At 45.1% G+C, this 15,013-nt stretch overlaps 1 protein-coding gene across 1 annotated transcript; it reads left to right on the top strand.

The window, feature by feature from the left end:
* The first annotated feature begins 1,745 nt into the window (after positions 1 to 1,745).
* LOC114411189 lies at positions 1,746 to 2,695 on the top strand. The gene is made up of 2 exons (XM_028374942.1): positions 1,746 to 2,004; positions 2,124 to 2,695. Exons 1-2 carry the CDS (start codon positions 1,746 to 1,748, stop codon positions 2,693 to 2,695), a joined length of 831 nt encoding a protein of 276 aa, XP_028230743.1.
* The last annotated feature ends 12,318 nt before the right edge of the window (positions 2,696 to 15,013 follow it).

A 15,013-nucleotide genomic window follows, 5' to 3' on the forward strand; every position in this document is an offset into this window, starting at 1 on the left:
TGAACATGGGATCAAATCAAACACCTCTACTTAAGAAAAAGTTCTATCAAGTCAAAATCAAGAGCTTAAAGGCTGCCAGTTTGCGAGAATTGGGACAATTGATGGGTCAGCTCCAACGTCAAGCCTTCCGCAATGTCTATGGGAAGATTTGGGACCTAGCTATGGTAGAAGTCTCTGTGGAAGCAATTGCATCCCTTACCCAGTATTGTGACCAGCCCCTAAGGTGCTTCACGTTTAGGGACTTCTAGCTAGTACCGACTGTGGAAGAGTTTGAAGAAATCCTGGGATGTCCGGTCGGAGGGAGAAAGCCATATCTCTTTTCGGGGTTCTATCCCTCCATGGCAAGAGTAGCAAAAGTAGTTAAAATCTCGGTGCAAGAGTTAGACCATGTGAAGCAAAGTAGGAACGGGATAATTGAGATACCCAGCAAACATTTGGAGGGAAAGGCGAAGGCATTGGCCGATCAAGGTGAATGGGCTTCGTTTATTGACGTCTTGGCACTGTTGATATTTGGAGTTGCCCTCTTTCCAAATATGGAAGGGCTAGTGAACCTAGCAACAATTGATGCTTTCCTTGCCTATCACCATAGCAAGGAAAGCCCGGTCGTCACTATCTTGGTTGATCTCTATGACACGTTCGACCGAAGATGCGAAAAGAGCGGTGCAAAAATTGTTTGTTGTATGCCAACTCTCTATGTGTGGCTTGTCTCACACCTTTTCCGCCAAGAAAGTAGGCCCACTTGTCCACTACGAGGTCACCGCTTATGCACCGAGAAGGGAAAGGCAAACTAGGAGCAACTCTTGGTCAGTGTGGTAGGGGCTGAAGCCCTGGAAGAAAGTAAGGAGGTACAAGCCCTAAAGGCGGAGCTTGAAAGAGCCCGAGCAGTCAAGGAGAAGTTCAACTCAACAGCCATTAAATTCAGGAAAGAGTACGATGAACTAAGAGACATCAATATGGCCACCACCAAAGCCTTGGAACAAGAAACCAAGAGGGCCCGAAAAGGAAGAACATGGCCAGAACAAGTTCCGAGGAGCTTTATGGGGCAACAACAACGAGCTTAAGCTTCGAAGAGCCGAAAGGGATCAGTCACGGGTTGAAGGCATGATTTTGAAAGACGAGTTAAAGGCTTGCTATAGGTTGAAAAGAAGCTTGTCCCAACAGTTGAGCAAGACCGAAGAAAATATGTGGGCCATCATCAACGAGTACAAGGAAAAGCTAGACCTAGCAGCAACTCATGAGCAAAAGCTAGAGGACGAGTACGCTAAGGTGTCAGTCTTGCAAGCGGAAAGGGTGATCGATTCATTCCACGGGGAAGCAATGATGTGGATGGACAAATTCGCCTTTACTTTGAATGGGAGTCAAGATATTCCTCGATTGCTAGCCAAGGCCAAGGCAATGTCGAATGTGTACTCGGCCCCCAAGGAAATTCACGGGCTCCTCAATTATTGCCAACACATGCTTGAACTGATGTCCCACATAATTAGAAGCCGCTAAGGCAATTGTATCGTCGCCTTGATTTTGGCTAGATAAACCTTTTTGTTCTCTAATAAAATGAGGTTGATTTAATCCTATGTGTTTACTTAATAACTCTGTGTGAATCCAATGCTTCGACAACTTAACTTTAGCATGCATTCCTGTTTAAATTCTTTGTCGCATTACTCACCACATTTGTTCCTTTAGGGAGTGACACCATAACTAAGCTCGCTCCAAAGCACCCCTATAGAACCTGTTCTAAGTCTAGAGTCATGGGGGAAGTAGAGGAAGTGCAGGAACATATGAAGGTCGACATGTCAGTCCTGAAAAATCAAATGGCTTCCATCATGGAAGCCATGCTAAGCATGAGAAGGTTAATCGAAAGTAACACAGCCACGGCTACCGCCACTAGCACCGCCACTGAGGCAGATCTGGTCCTCCCATCTGCAACCAATCAAGCAAACCAACTCGCTCCGGATATGGTAGGACGAGGAAGAGACGCATTGGGGAATACCAGCGGCCTGCATCGGGGTATAACAGGAATGCTTACCCCTATGGCCTACCCCCGAATTTTACACCACCTACCATGCACAAGAACGTGGATCCTGCCATTCCCTTTACCTTTGAGGGGAAGCCTCCCTAGCCTATAGGGGACGCCGACAAAGAGCCTCGGGAGCATGCTCAATTGGACATCGACTCATACCCCCTATTCACCACTAAGGGATCGACACCCAATGCCTTGCCTCAGCCTAATACCGTAGGAGTCTCTCAACCCCTCCCGATGCAACCACTTCACTTCTCCGTAAAGGAATCGCCTCTAGAAGCGGAGGGAAGAGAAAAGCTTGATTTCATTGAAGAGAGATTGAGAGCGGTTGAAGGGTTTGGTGACTACCCCTTTGTCAATATGACCGACTTATGTTTGGTACTGGATGTCGTCATCCCACCCAAATTCAAGGTACCGGATTTTGACAGGTACAAGGGGACGACCTGTCCTAAAAATCACTTAAAAATGTACTACAATAAGTTAGTAGGCTACATGCCCTCTAGCTTTGCAGATCTAGTATTCGTGGGCGAAAGGATAGAGGTAGGCCTAAAAAGGGGGAAGTTTGACTATGTCTCCCCTGCCAACACAAACAACAGAAGATATGGGCCAACTGGGGCAAAAAGGAAAGAAAGAGATGCTCATGTTGTGACCTCGGCTCCTGCTTGGCCAAAATTCTAGCAAACCCCTCATAATACTCACCAGTATGCTCAGCACCATCCGAGTTTTTAGGCCCGCGCCAGAAGCTCATCCAACTCGCCACCCGCCCAACAAAGGGTGTCCAACCCATCACAAAGAGCCCTTGCTTAGACCTCGGTGTCATACCCTAATTTCGTCCGGGGACCTTTGCTCGATGACGTGCGACCATTCTTTGGTCCTCGTGAGGTGCTTGGCACCCATCATTAGGCAATTTGTGAAATTCCAGGACATGCCGAAAAACCAAAAAAATATTGATGCACAATCCGTAAGTTTCCGTGACACACCGGAAATCAAATGGAAGCATCGTTGCATAATTAAGTGAGGTTCCGTAACATTCCGTAAGTCAAAAAGGGGATGATTATGTAATCCGCAAGGTTCCGTAACATTACGGAAAGAAAACAAGTATCATTACGAAATTCGTAAGTTTCCGTAACTTTACGAAAAAAGAATCACCAAAAAACAGCAGAGGGGGGTGTACTTAGTAAAAATGGGGGTGCAAATAGCACCCAGGCCCATTTGGGCCCTCCAGAAGATTCCTCCAGAAGGCGGTTGCTTCTGGAGGAAGCAACCCTGCTCGCCTGGGCGAGCTGAGCTCGCCTGGGCAAGCTGGGCGGCAACCACCTCCCCTATTTTGCTATAAATAGGGGAGGAAGGCAAGAAGGAAGGGGTTCAGCCCCTTAGGCACTTCTCTCTCTTTCGAATTTGCTTGGAAAAATTGTTTCCGTGAAGAAAATCTAAGCCGAGGCGCTTCCGAAACGTTTCCGTAACGTTTTCCGTGAGGAATTTCGCAAAGATTTCAACCGTTCTTCGACGTTCTTCATTCGTTCTTCGTCGTTCTTCGATCTTCAACGGGTAAGTACCTCGAACCAAGCTTTTCGATTCATTCTATGTGCCCGTGGTGGTCCACATTGTGTTTCGTGCCTTTTTATTCTCGTTTTGTTTACTTTTTATACCCCCTGTTGACGTGCTTAAGCCATTTTACTTAAGTCATTTCTCGCTTAACTTAAAAATAAAATAAATTTCCACCGAACGTTTGAATTGTATTACCCATTAACTTCGTTTAAAATAAATTCCGACCGTTCGGTCGTGCCGTAACCACGTTGGAAATCAAAAAGAGGTAAAAAATAATATAATAATCAAAAAATATCTTTTTAGTAAAATAAAGCGGAAAATCAATCGGACGTTTTCTCTTTGGGATTTCTCATTCTTGATCAAACTGATTAATAACTAAAGTGAAACTAAAGGCTAAAATCAATTCACCTAGTCAAGCTCGTCCACAAAAATAGGCTTTTGAAGTTTGTCATCTCAATTTCTCACTAAGTAAAATGGATCATTTTTAAGGTCCAACGCCTTAAAATGATCACCACTTAAGGAAAAAAGAATCACTTGATAAGAAAGAACTACGTAGGTCTAATTTTCTCATCCCAAATTGGGGAATACGTAGGAGCAAAGGGAAACACCCTTGTCGACCACAAAAATAGAAAATATAAAAAGGGTATAAAGGATATAGAGACATAAAAAGGGAACATAAAAAATCAAAGTCATGTTTGCACATTCGATTAAAGGCTGTCGTCCCTTGGGACGGACGTGTGGGGTGCTAATACCTTCCCCGTGCGTAAATACAACTCCCGAACCTTTCAACTTAAAAGTTCGTAGATCGCATCTTTTCCGGTTTTTCCGACGTTTTCCTCGAATAAACGTTGGTGGCGACTCCGCGCGTATTCCTTTCGTGGAACATGCATCCCGCGAGTCACGCGTCGCCCTCCCGCCGAAGGGTAGGTTGCGACAGTTGGCGACTCCACTGGGGACTATTTTTAGAGAGTTAGGCCATTTAATCTTGTGCAAATTTTGCCATGACTTACTCCTTTGTTGGCTTCCCCTTATTATGTTCTTGTATATATAACTCTTTGATGCTTTTAGTGCATTTTTTTTGTATGCATGAGGTAAATATTTATTCATTTGATGCACACAAACACTAACACTATTTGCACACACGGTGAGTTGAAAAAGGGCCCTATACCCGGGTTCGTGGGAACATAAGGAGTGGAGGTGAATCCGTGATCATGCTAGGTCTCCGACTTGCTTGATTACAGTGAACCCTCATCTAGAGTTTTTCTCTTTGAAAACATATTGTTGCTAGTAGTCCCTACTGCTGCAGTATGTTCTTTGAAGGGGATGATACCTCTAGAAACCATCAAGAGAGATATGACTACCTTGGGGGTTATCACTAAAAGCCTAGTTAGCTCTCTCCCTTATAGGTCCCTTAAAAAGGGGCACGGAGCAAACACGCTGCGTGCCATTTTTCACACTGCCATGCATAAGTATCATATACCCTTTTGCTTATATTTGTTTGTGAATATTGTCGTACTATGTACATCCCCGTGTTGTGCCTTTCGCATATGCATCATGCGTGGGTTTCGTCTTTGATCCCCTCACTTTAGCAAACCGACGGAGGGTCCGTGCCGCCTTCTTAAAAACATACGTTGGGTGCCATGCTGCCCAAACGTTGTATCCAAGAAGGAAACAATTTCTCGGGCTCCCGTATTCGTAAATTGCATCTGTGTCATATGAATTTCTTCATGCATTCATCCATTCCACCCATGATAGATGTCGGAGTTTTGATTCGCACTAGATTTTATTTCACTTTAGTAAAACATGGGATCAAGTCAAAAGCCTTCGCTTAAAAAGAGGTTCTATCAAGTCAAAATCAAGAGCTTAGAGGTCACCAGTTTATGAAAGTTGGGGCAATTAATGGGTCAACTTCAACGGAAAGCCTTCCGCAAAGCCTATGGTAAGATTTGGGACCTAGCTAGGGTAGAAGTCTCCATGGAACCGATTGCATCCCTTTCCTAGTATTATGACCAGCCCCTAAGGTGCTTCACATTTGAGGACTTCCAGCTAGTGCCGACTGTGAAAGAGTTTGAAGAAATCCTGGGATGCCCACTGGGAGGAAGGAAGCCATATCTTTTCTCTGGGTTCTATCCCTCCACGACAAGAGTTGCCAAGGTGGTGAAAATCTCAGCACAAGAGTTGGACCGTGTAAAGCAAAACAGGAATGGGGTAGTCGGAGTACCAAGGAAGTGTTTGGAGGAAAGGGCAAAGGCCTTGGCAAATCAAGGCGAATGGGCTTTCTTTTATTGACATCTTGGCGCTTTTGATCTTTGGAGTTGTCCTCTTTCCGAATATGGAAGGGTTAGTGGACCTAGCAGCGATTGACGCTTTCCTCGCCTTTCATCATGGCAAGGAAAGCCCGGTCGTCGCCATTTTGGCCATGTATGACACGTTCGACTGGGGATGTGAAAAGAGCGGCGCAAGAATTGTTTGTTGTGCACCAACTCTTGGCTAGCATGGAGGGGCGTCTGTTAAATGGTTCCCTCGCTAGAAGGAAGGAAGAATCAGGATTCTATCTTCATGCGAAGGATGTCCCATGAGAGGAGTGCCATCAGACGAAAGCATCACGCCTTTCATCGCACGAGGTTTCAGTGACCACAACGCGAGGGTACTCCAAGGAGTTCGCAAGGCATGGGATGCGGCGTGAAGAAAGGACAGAGAGCTTAGGGGAAGCAGTAATGGGATCATCGGCGGCTATCATAAGTGGCTGAGAGTCTGAACACAAGGACTGGATTGGCTCCCAAATCTAAAGACTGTGAGAGACGATGAGGTTAAAGCTTCGGAAGAAAGTGATGAGGTGCAAGCGCTAAAGGCAAAGCTTGAAAGAGCCCGGGTAGTCAAAGAGAAGTTCAAGTCCATAGCCATCAAAGTCTGAAGAGAGTATGATGAACTAAGGGACGTTAATATGGCCACCGATGAAGCCTTGGAATGAGAAACCAAGAAGGCCCGAAAGGAAGAACACGACCAAAACAAGTTTTGAGGGGCTTTATAGGGCAGCAATAGTGAGCTCAAACTCTGAAGAGGTGAAAGGAATCATCATGGGTCAAAGGCATGATCTGGAAGGACGAGCTAAAGGCTTGCCTTAGGTCGAAAAGAAATTTGTCCCAACAGTTAAGCGAGACTGAAGGGAATATGTGGGCCATCATCGATGAGTGCAAAGAGAAGCTAAATCTAGCGGCGACTCACGAGCAAAGGCTAGAGGATGAGTACGCCAAGATATCAGCAGAAAGGGAAGCAAGGGAAAGGGTAATTGATTCATTGCACCAAGAGGCAACAATGTGGACGGACCGATTTGCTCTTACTTTGAACAGGAGTCAAGAACTTCCCCGATTGCTAGCCAAGGCCAAAGCAATGGTGGACACCTACTCCGCTCCCGAGGAGATCCACGGACTTCTCAGCTATTGTCAACATATGATAGACTTAATGGACCATATGATTAGAAACCGCTAGGAAGTTTGTATTGTCGCTCAGATCTTGACTAGTTATAACTTTTTGAAAAAATGAGTTTATCCCACGTTTTTACTCCAAAAATCAGTGCGAATCAAGTCACTCCCGCATTTTATCTCTAGCATGCATTGTATGTTGGTCTCGTCCTTTGTCACGGGAAGCCGGAAGGTCCATATCACCTTCTTAATTGTACACATGGGGCACTGCGCCCCCAAATGCGCAAGTAAGAAGAGATAATTTTCCGGGCTCTCGTGTCCGTAAAATGCATTCATATCATGCATCGCATAAGCATCTCTTCATAACATCATAATGGACATATCCTGCATTTGTCTGTTATCAACGGCCTCACATTTTGCATGAGTCATGGCATCGTCATGCATATGCGTTCAACAAAATTTTTGATCTGCAAAATTGCATACCATTTGTTTTCATGTTTGCTCATCCTTGCGTTTTCCTCTACAAAACAAAAACAAAAAAGGGGAAGCGTGAAACTTCACACTACATTCTTAGTTGCATGTGTTAGGCACCATGAGCCAACCATGTTGGGATCATAAACCCATTTCTAAAAAAAAAAAAAAACAAACACACAACAACAAAACAAAATAATTGAACATGGTACCTAATGCATGGTTAACTAGGAAATGGTGTTTCTTCGGGCATCTCAATTTCATAATTACATTTTCCGTGCGTAAGCTTAAAGTATGCCCGAGTCATTCATCCCTATGAGATGTTGTTGAAGTATTGGCGATCAGAATTTCCATTCCTTGGATTATAGGGTTGAACCAAGCTCATGCTTTTACAAAAAGGTTCATCAAGTCAAGTTGAAATATGGAAGTAACCATCCTGCAAAATTGGGGCAAAAGATGAATTGAGTCACATCACTGCTTCGTCTACTGCCAAACATATTTAGGATTGTTGATGTCCTTGTTACTTCCAGTTTCACCTTGACAAAGATGTCATGGACCATGTTGAAAATCTAAATTGATTCAACCCCATATCCTGCGTAAAAATTCGCAATACTTCGACTGTACATCATTCGCATGCATCCATGCTTTTCATTGGTTGCATTGCTCATTGCATTCTTTCCTTGAAAAATAAAATAAAATAAAATAAAATAAAATAAAATGAACTTATCAAAAAGAAAAGGACACGCTTTACGGCGCCCTTACCGAACTCGTGCTAGAGCTAGAGTAATGGGTGAAGCAGAGGAGGTGCAAGAGAAGATGAAGGCCGAAAATGGAGGCCATAAAAGAGCAAATGGCCACAATGATGAAGGCCATGATGAGCATGAAGAAGATAATGGAAGCCAATGCGGTTATAGTTGCCGCTATTAGCGCTGTCGCTAAGGTGAACCCGATGCTCCCATCTAGCCTCAAGGAAATGAATCATCCAACCTCAAATATGGTAGGCAAAGATTTGGGAAGTACGGATGACCCCATGATGTGCAAATTCAAAACGAGCACGCCTTCCCATCATATGGCTTGCCTCTCAACTATACGCCACCCAAAGTGGCGTACACTCCCAATAAGAATGTCAATAACTCCACTCCTATACCCATTGAAAGCCAGCAACCCCAAACTGATCATGCACATGTCTCTTAAACCGTGGAAGAGACCCATGAAGTTCCCCATCACAATCTAGCCGACTTCGAGCCTTGGCTCGGATATACCACTGAAGGGCAAGCAGTTGGTGGTATACCCCTACAAAACCCTTTGGAGGGCCCTCAGTATCACCCACAACTACACCTCTTGCATTCCACGACAAGTAAAAACCCTCATGCTATGGCAGAAATGGGAAAGTTGGATCATCTAAAGGAAAGGCTCAGGGCCATTGAAGGAGGTGAAGATTATGCCTTTGCTAACCTAGAAAAGTTGTTCCTAATACCCAAACATGGTCATTCCCAAGTTCAAGGTGCTGGACTTTGACAAGTACAAGGGGACTACTTGTCTCAAGAACCATCTAAAGATGTATTGTCAGAAGATGGGGGAATACGCAAAAGATGAGGAATTGCTGATACATTCCTTCCAAGAAAGTCTTACTGGGGTAGCTGTTACCTGGTACACTAACTTGGAACCTTCCCGAGTCTATTCTTGGAAGGACCTAATGGTTGCCTGTGTTAGGCAGTATCAGTACAATTTTGATATGGTTCTGAATAGGATGCAACTACAGAACATGTGCAAAAAGGGGGACGGATCTTTCAAAGAACATGCCCAAAAGGTGGAGGGATCTGGCGGCCCAGGTGGTACCCCCAATAATGGAAAGGGAGACGATAATCGTGATGGTAGACACATTATCGGTACTCCACTATGAAAAGATGGTGGGCTGCGCACCCTCAAAGCTTTGCAGATTTGGTCTTCGCCAGTGAAAGGATCGATGTGGGTCTAAAAAAAAAAAAGGCAAATTTGATCATCCTACTAGGACGACTGAGAAAACTGGGGCAAATAAAGAGGGTGAGGATAAGGGAGAAACCCATGCTGTGACTGCCATTCCTGTACGACCAAGTTTCCCACCAACCCAACAATATCTTTACTCCGCCAATAACAAACCTTCTCCTTACCCACCACCCAGGTATCCACAAAGGCCATCCCTAAATCAACCACAAAGTCTGTCTACCGCACTTCCAATGACGAAGACCACCTGTAGCACAAACCAAAAAAAAAAAAAAAACAAAAACACCAACAAAAAGGAATTTTGCAGCAAAAAGCCTGTAGGGTTCACCCCAAATTCCGTTGTCATATGCTGACTTGCTCCCATATCTACTTGATAATTCAATGGTAGCCATAACCCCAACCAAGGTTCCTCAACCTCCATTTTTCTGAGGATACGACTCGAACGCAACGTGTGCTTATCATGGAGGAGCCCCGGGGCATTCCATTGAGCATTGTATGACCCCGAAGCATAAAGTGTGAAGTCTAATTGATACGGGCTGGCTGAAATTTGAGGAGAATCGCTTGTTGAATCCTAACATTGACAAGCAACACCATACATGGGGAAATTCTGGAAGCTGTTGTTATGACTCATCAGGATTTTCAAGTTTATGCCATAAACCACAGTTACAATGCTAAATGATATGGATAAAATGGACATCCTCTCACGAACACATCTTTGCTTATTCAACTTCCACCGGAATGTGAGTGTAAGCCATTGGTCTGTTTGCTCAAGCAACCTGCGCTCCTGAGTGTTGACTTCCAAGACCGTTCAATCAGAGATTACTCATCTTGCACGTTGGTGGGGGTGCCGTAAAACAATGGGCAAAGTTCAAAACAAATAAGTTTCAAAATAAAAAATAAAAAGGCATTTGATTGACTGTGTTTTCAAGTAAAAATATAGACGTTCATGTGACCTCATTTTGTCTTTTTAGAGAGAAGTGAGTTATCAAGAATAGGATGTTGGACAAATGGCCTCAGTTACCTTGAGAAGAAGAGGGGATTGAATTAAGATATGAATATTATTCCCCAATTAAACTTTCACTCTCTCTTTTCGGATTAACAATGCATATAGGGACAACCCTTCCCTTGTGTTCAAGAATCCTCTACTACAAGAGACCCACGGTCTCTTAATCCCTTGTTAGAAATAAGAAGAAGAAATCTCTCTTAAAAGGGATAGATTGTACAATGAAGACCAATCAAAATTCATTATTGAATATGCAAGTGGTTGACCAAGGAATCTTTTTGAGAGGATAAGACATTTCAGTTCAGAAATACTCTTGATCTTTCGAGAGGATAAAACTGTTTGGGCAATAAAAACTCTCTTTAAAACATTTGAATGGCCATTCATAAAACATTTGAATAGATATGTCTCTTGGAAATTATTTTCTGAAAATCCCCTCTGGTAATCAATTACAAGACTTATGTAATCGATTACAGGTTTTAAAAATTTGAATTAAAACATTTTCAACTAATGGTAATCGATTACCAGAGAGCAAATCTCAATTTAAAATGATAGAATTCTTTGGTCAAACCTTTTGTTTGTTTCAATTTGGAAACTTCTTCCTAAGATTCTAGAGATCAACTTGATCATATATCTTGATTTTCTTGGATTCTTGTCTTGAACGAAACTTAGAAGCATTTGATCCTTTAGCGTCATCAAGACATCAAAACATCTTGCTTCTACATAGGAGTCATTTGACTTAATCCATCAACTGAAAGATCCTCCAACTATTTCTCATCCTTGGAAAATTCTTTTTGCAAGAATCAACTGCTTCTTTCATTCTTCCTCACTACGAGGTCGTGAAAACAAGACAACACTTGGTACCTCTAAGCCCTACACTGGGGCAACGAAAGGCACCATGCAAAAACCTCAAGCGAACCTAGGGGCAGATTAGAAGTTCTCACCCAATAGGTTCCCTCCTACAAGGTCATGACGAAAGGCAACGATTGGTACCTCAAAGCCTTACACTGGGGCAATGAGGGGCACCGTGCATGAGCCTCAAGTTAACATAGGGGCCGATCAAAAGTTCTCACCCATCGATGTTTTCAACAAAAAAAGGGGGGACAAACCCTAGGATTTCGATGGATTGATTAAACATCAAATGGCTCCATTGCCGTCACTCCAAAATGGTCAAGTGACTAAATCAAAAAGAACATACACTTTGAGGGAGTTCCCGGAGAGATTTGCAAAAGATAGGATAAGGTCGCATGAATTATCACCTCTTTCAAAAGGACAGTCAATCTATGTTTTCCAAAAAAAATCAAATCAAAATCAAAATCACAAAATAGGGAAAGAATGCCATGAACATTGTACAACTTTCCATTACATTGCATTGTTTCATATAAAGTCCGCATTTACCCAAATTTCACAACAAAGGTTGCATGCATTTGCATCCCTCAAAATCATGTTAACTACATAGATTCCCTACATCTAAGTGTCCAAATCTTGTGGATTTGGGATGACCGGCCCTCTCGATGAGTCGATCTCTTGCTTTCTCATAAGGGTGGACCTTGGGTACTAGTTACCCTCACCGTTGAGGGGACTACACGTCTTCGCCTTGAGAGGACTACACGTCCTCACCATCAGAAGGCTGCACGCCCTCACCTCTAGAGGACTACATGTCCTCGCCTTGAGAGGGCTACACGCCCTCACCTTGGGTACTAGTTACCCTCACCGTTGAGAGGACTACACGTCCTCGCCTTGAGAGGGCTGCACGCCCTCACCATCAGAGGACTACATGTCCTCGCCTTGAGAGGGCTACACGCCCTCACCTTGGGTACTAGTTACCCTCACCGTTGAGAGGACTACACGTCCTCGCCTTGAGAGGACTACGCGTCCTCACCATCAGAGGGTTGCACGCCCTCACCATCAGAGGACTACATGTCCTCGCCTTGAGATGGCTACACGCCCTCATCTTGGGTACTAGTTACCCTCACCGTTGAGAGGACTACACGTCCTCGCCTTGAGAGGACTACACGTCCTCACCATCAGAGGGCTGCACGCCCTCATCTCTAGAGGACTACATGTCCTCGCCTTGAGAGGGCTACACGCCCTCACCTTGGGTATTAGTTACCCTCACCGTTGAGAGGACTACACGTCCTCGCCTTGAGAGGACTACACGTCCTCACCATCGGAGGGCTGCACGCCCTCACCTCTAGAGGAATACATGTCCTCGCCTTGAGAGGGCTACACGCCCTCACCTTGGGTACTAGTTACCCTCACCGTTGAGAGGACTACACGTCCTCACCATCAAAGGGCTGCACGCCCTCACCTCTAGAGGACTACATGTCCTCGCCTTGAGAGGGCTACACGCCCTCACCTTGGGTACTAGTTACCCTCACCGTTGAGAGGACTACACGTCCTCGCCTTGAGAGGACTACACGTCCTCACCATCAGAGGGCTGCATGCCCTCACCTCTAGAGGACTACATGTCCTCGCCTTGAGAGGGCTACACACCCTCACCTTGGGTACTAGTTACCCTCACCGCTGAGAGGACTACACGTCCTCGCCTTGAGAGGACTACGCGTCCTCACCATCAGAGGGCTGCACGCCCTCACCATCAGAGGACTACACGTCCTCGCCTTGAGAGGGCTACACACCCTCATCTTGGGTACTAGTTACCCTCGCCGTTGAGAGGACTACACGTCCTCGCCTTGAGAGGACTATACGTCCTCACCATCAGAAGGCTGCACGCCCTCACCTCTAGAGGACTACATGTCCTCGCCTTGAGAGGGCTACACGCCCTCACCTTGGGTACTAGTTACCCTCACCGTTGAGAGGACTACACGTCCTCGCCTTGAGAGGACTACACGTCCTTTCCATCAGAGGGCTGCACGCCCTCACCTCTAGAGGACTACATGTCCTCGCCTTGAGAGGGCTACACGCCCTCACCTTGGGTACTAGTTACCCTCACCGTTGAGAGGACTACACGTCCTCGCCTTGAAGAGGACTACACATCCTCGCCAACAGCGGGCTGCACGCCCTCACCTCCAAAGGACTACACATCCTCGCCTTGAGAGGGCTGCACGCCTTCACCTTTAGAGGGCTACGTGTCCTCATTTTCAGTGTGCTCGACATCCACACCTTAAAAGAATTTAAGGTCCTCTGCCCTTAAATGCTTAACCGAGACTTGCACTTCTGGTTAAGGGGCCAGTAGTTTCCTTTTAACGGTTCCCGGGCCACCCCCTGATATTGGAGGAGGGCCAACTGTGCGAGCACAACCAGAGAGGGAGGCTATTACACAACTACTATGCATACCGGGGCAAGATTTCACCCGTGCCGCTGTAAAGAGACGAGTGCGGATCATGCGCACCAACATGACCACTCTTACACAGATATAGAGGACATTGCTACTTAGCAACATTCTGCCCAACGACCGCAATGCCAATCTCCCCCTGCAAAAGTATCAGTTGGTCTGTGTCGTCCCGACATGGGTAAGTATGCATATAGTTCAACTGATTTCTGATACCATTTATTGTTTGCAGGGATCGCACCCACAAGACACCCAGTGGACCCGGAAAAGTCCAACAGGGCCCTGGGGTTTCCAGCTCTGGTTACGGGCCTCTATCAGTCCTACAGGGTGCCCGTACCCCCCCGGCAAGGTCACGTCATCATAGGTAAGTATGCACATCGCTCAACTGATTTCTGATTTCATCTATTGTTTGCAGGGATTGTGCCTGCAAGACACCCAGTGGACCCGAAGAAGTCCAACAGGGTCTTGGAGTTGTCAAGCTCTAGTCACGGGTCTCTGTCAGTTCTACGGAGTACCTGTCACCTCCAGCAAGGGCATCAGGCCCCCTACTAATCGAGCTTTCATCAAGAAGTACTGCGTCCCCAGGCAGGCGCAGGGCGAAACACCACAGCAGCATTGGGATGGCCGGTAGCGGGCAATAGACACACCGCCATCACCACTAAAGTTCACCTCAGCTCATCCATAAAAAGGTTAGAGCGTTGCCTACGACACATGGCCGACCCATAGGCGACCAAGTCCAAAGCCAAAGGTAAGCAAAGTACTAGGTCAGTGACCGACAAGTCATAAGGCGTCCAGCTAAAGACGTTAAAGAAGCGCTACTAGGAGGCAACCTAGTACCTTTTGAATCTGTGCTTGTTATTTGATCACTTTTCATAGTAAGACACACCTAGTTGCTCATGATCCTAGGAATTTAAATAAAACGAGCACAAGCTCGGAAGGTAGTCATACCTCACAAAATATATATATGTATGTTTAGGTAGAAAGATACCTTAGATATGCATGTATGTAAACAAAAACACACTTCACAAAATATATATATGTATGTTTAGGTAGCAAGATACCTTAGATATGCATGTATGTAAACAAAAAAATACTTCACAAAATATATATATGTATGTTTAGGTAGAGAGATACCTTAGATGTGCGTGTATGTAAACAAAAAAATACCTCACAAAACATATATATGTATGTTTAGGTGGCAAGATACCTTGGATATGCATGTATATAGCAAAAATACCTCACAAAAATATGCACATGTTTAGGTAGCAAAATACCTCATG

This window comes from Glycine soja, chromosome 5 (genome assembly GCF_004193775.1).
Source record: "Glycine soja cultivar W05 chromosome 5, ASM419377v2, whole genome shotgun sequence".
In the NCBI taxonomy this organism is placed as follows: domain Eukaryota; kingdom Viridiplantae; phylum Streptophyta; class Magnoliopsida; order Fabales; family Fabaceae; genus Glycine; species Glycine soja.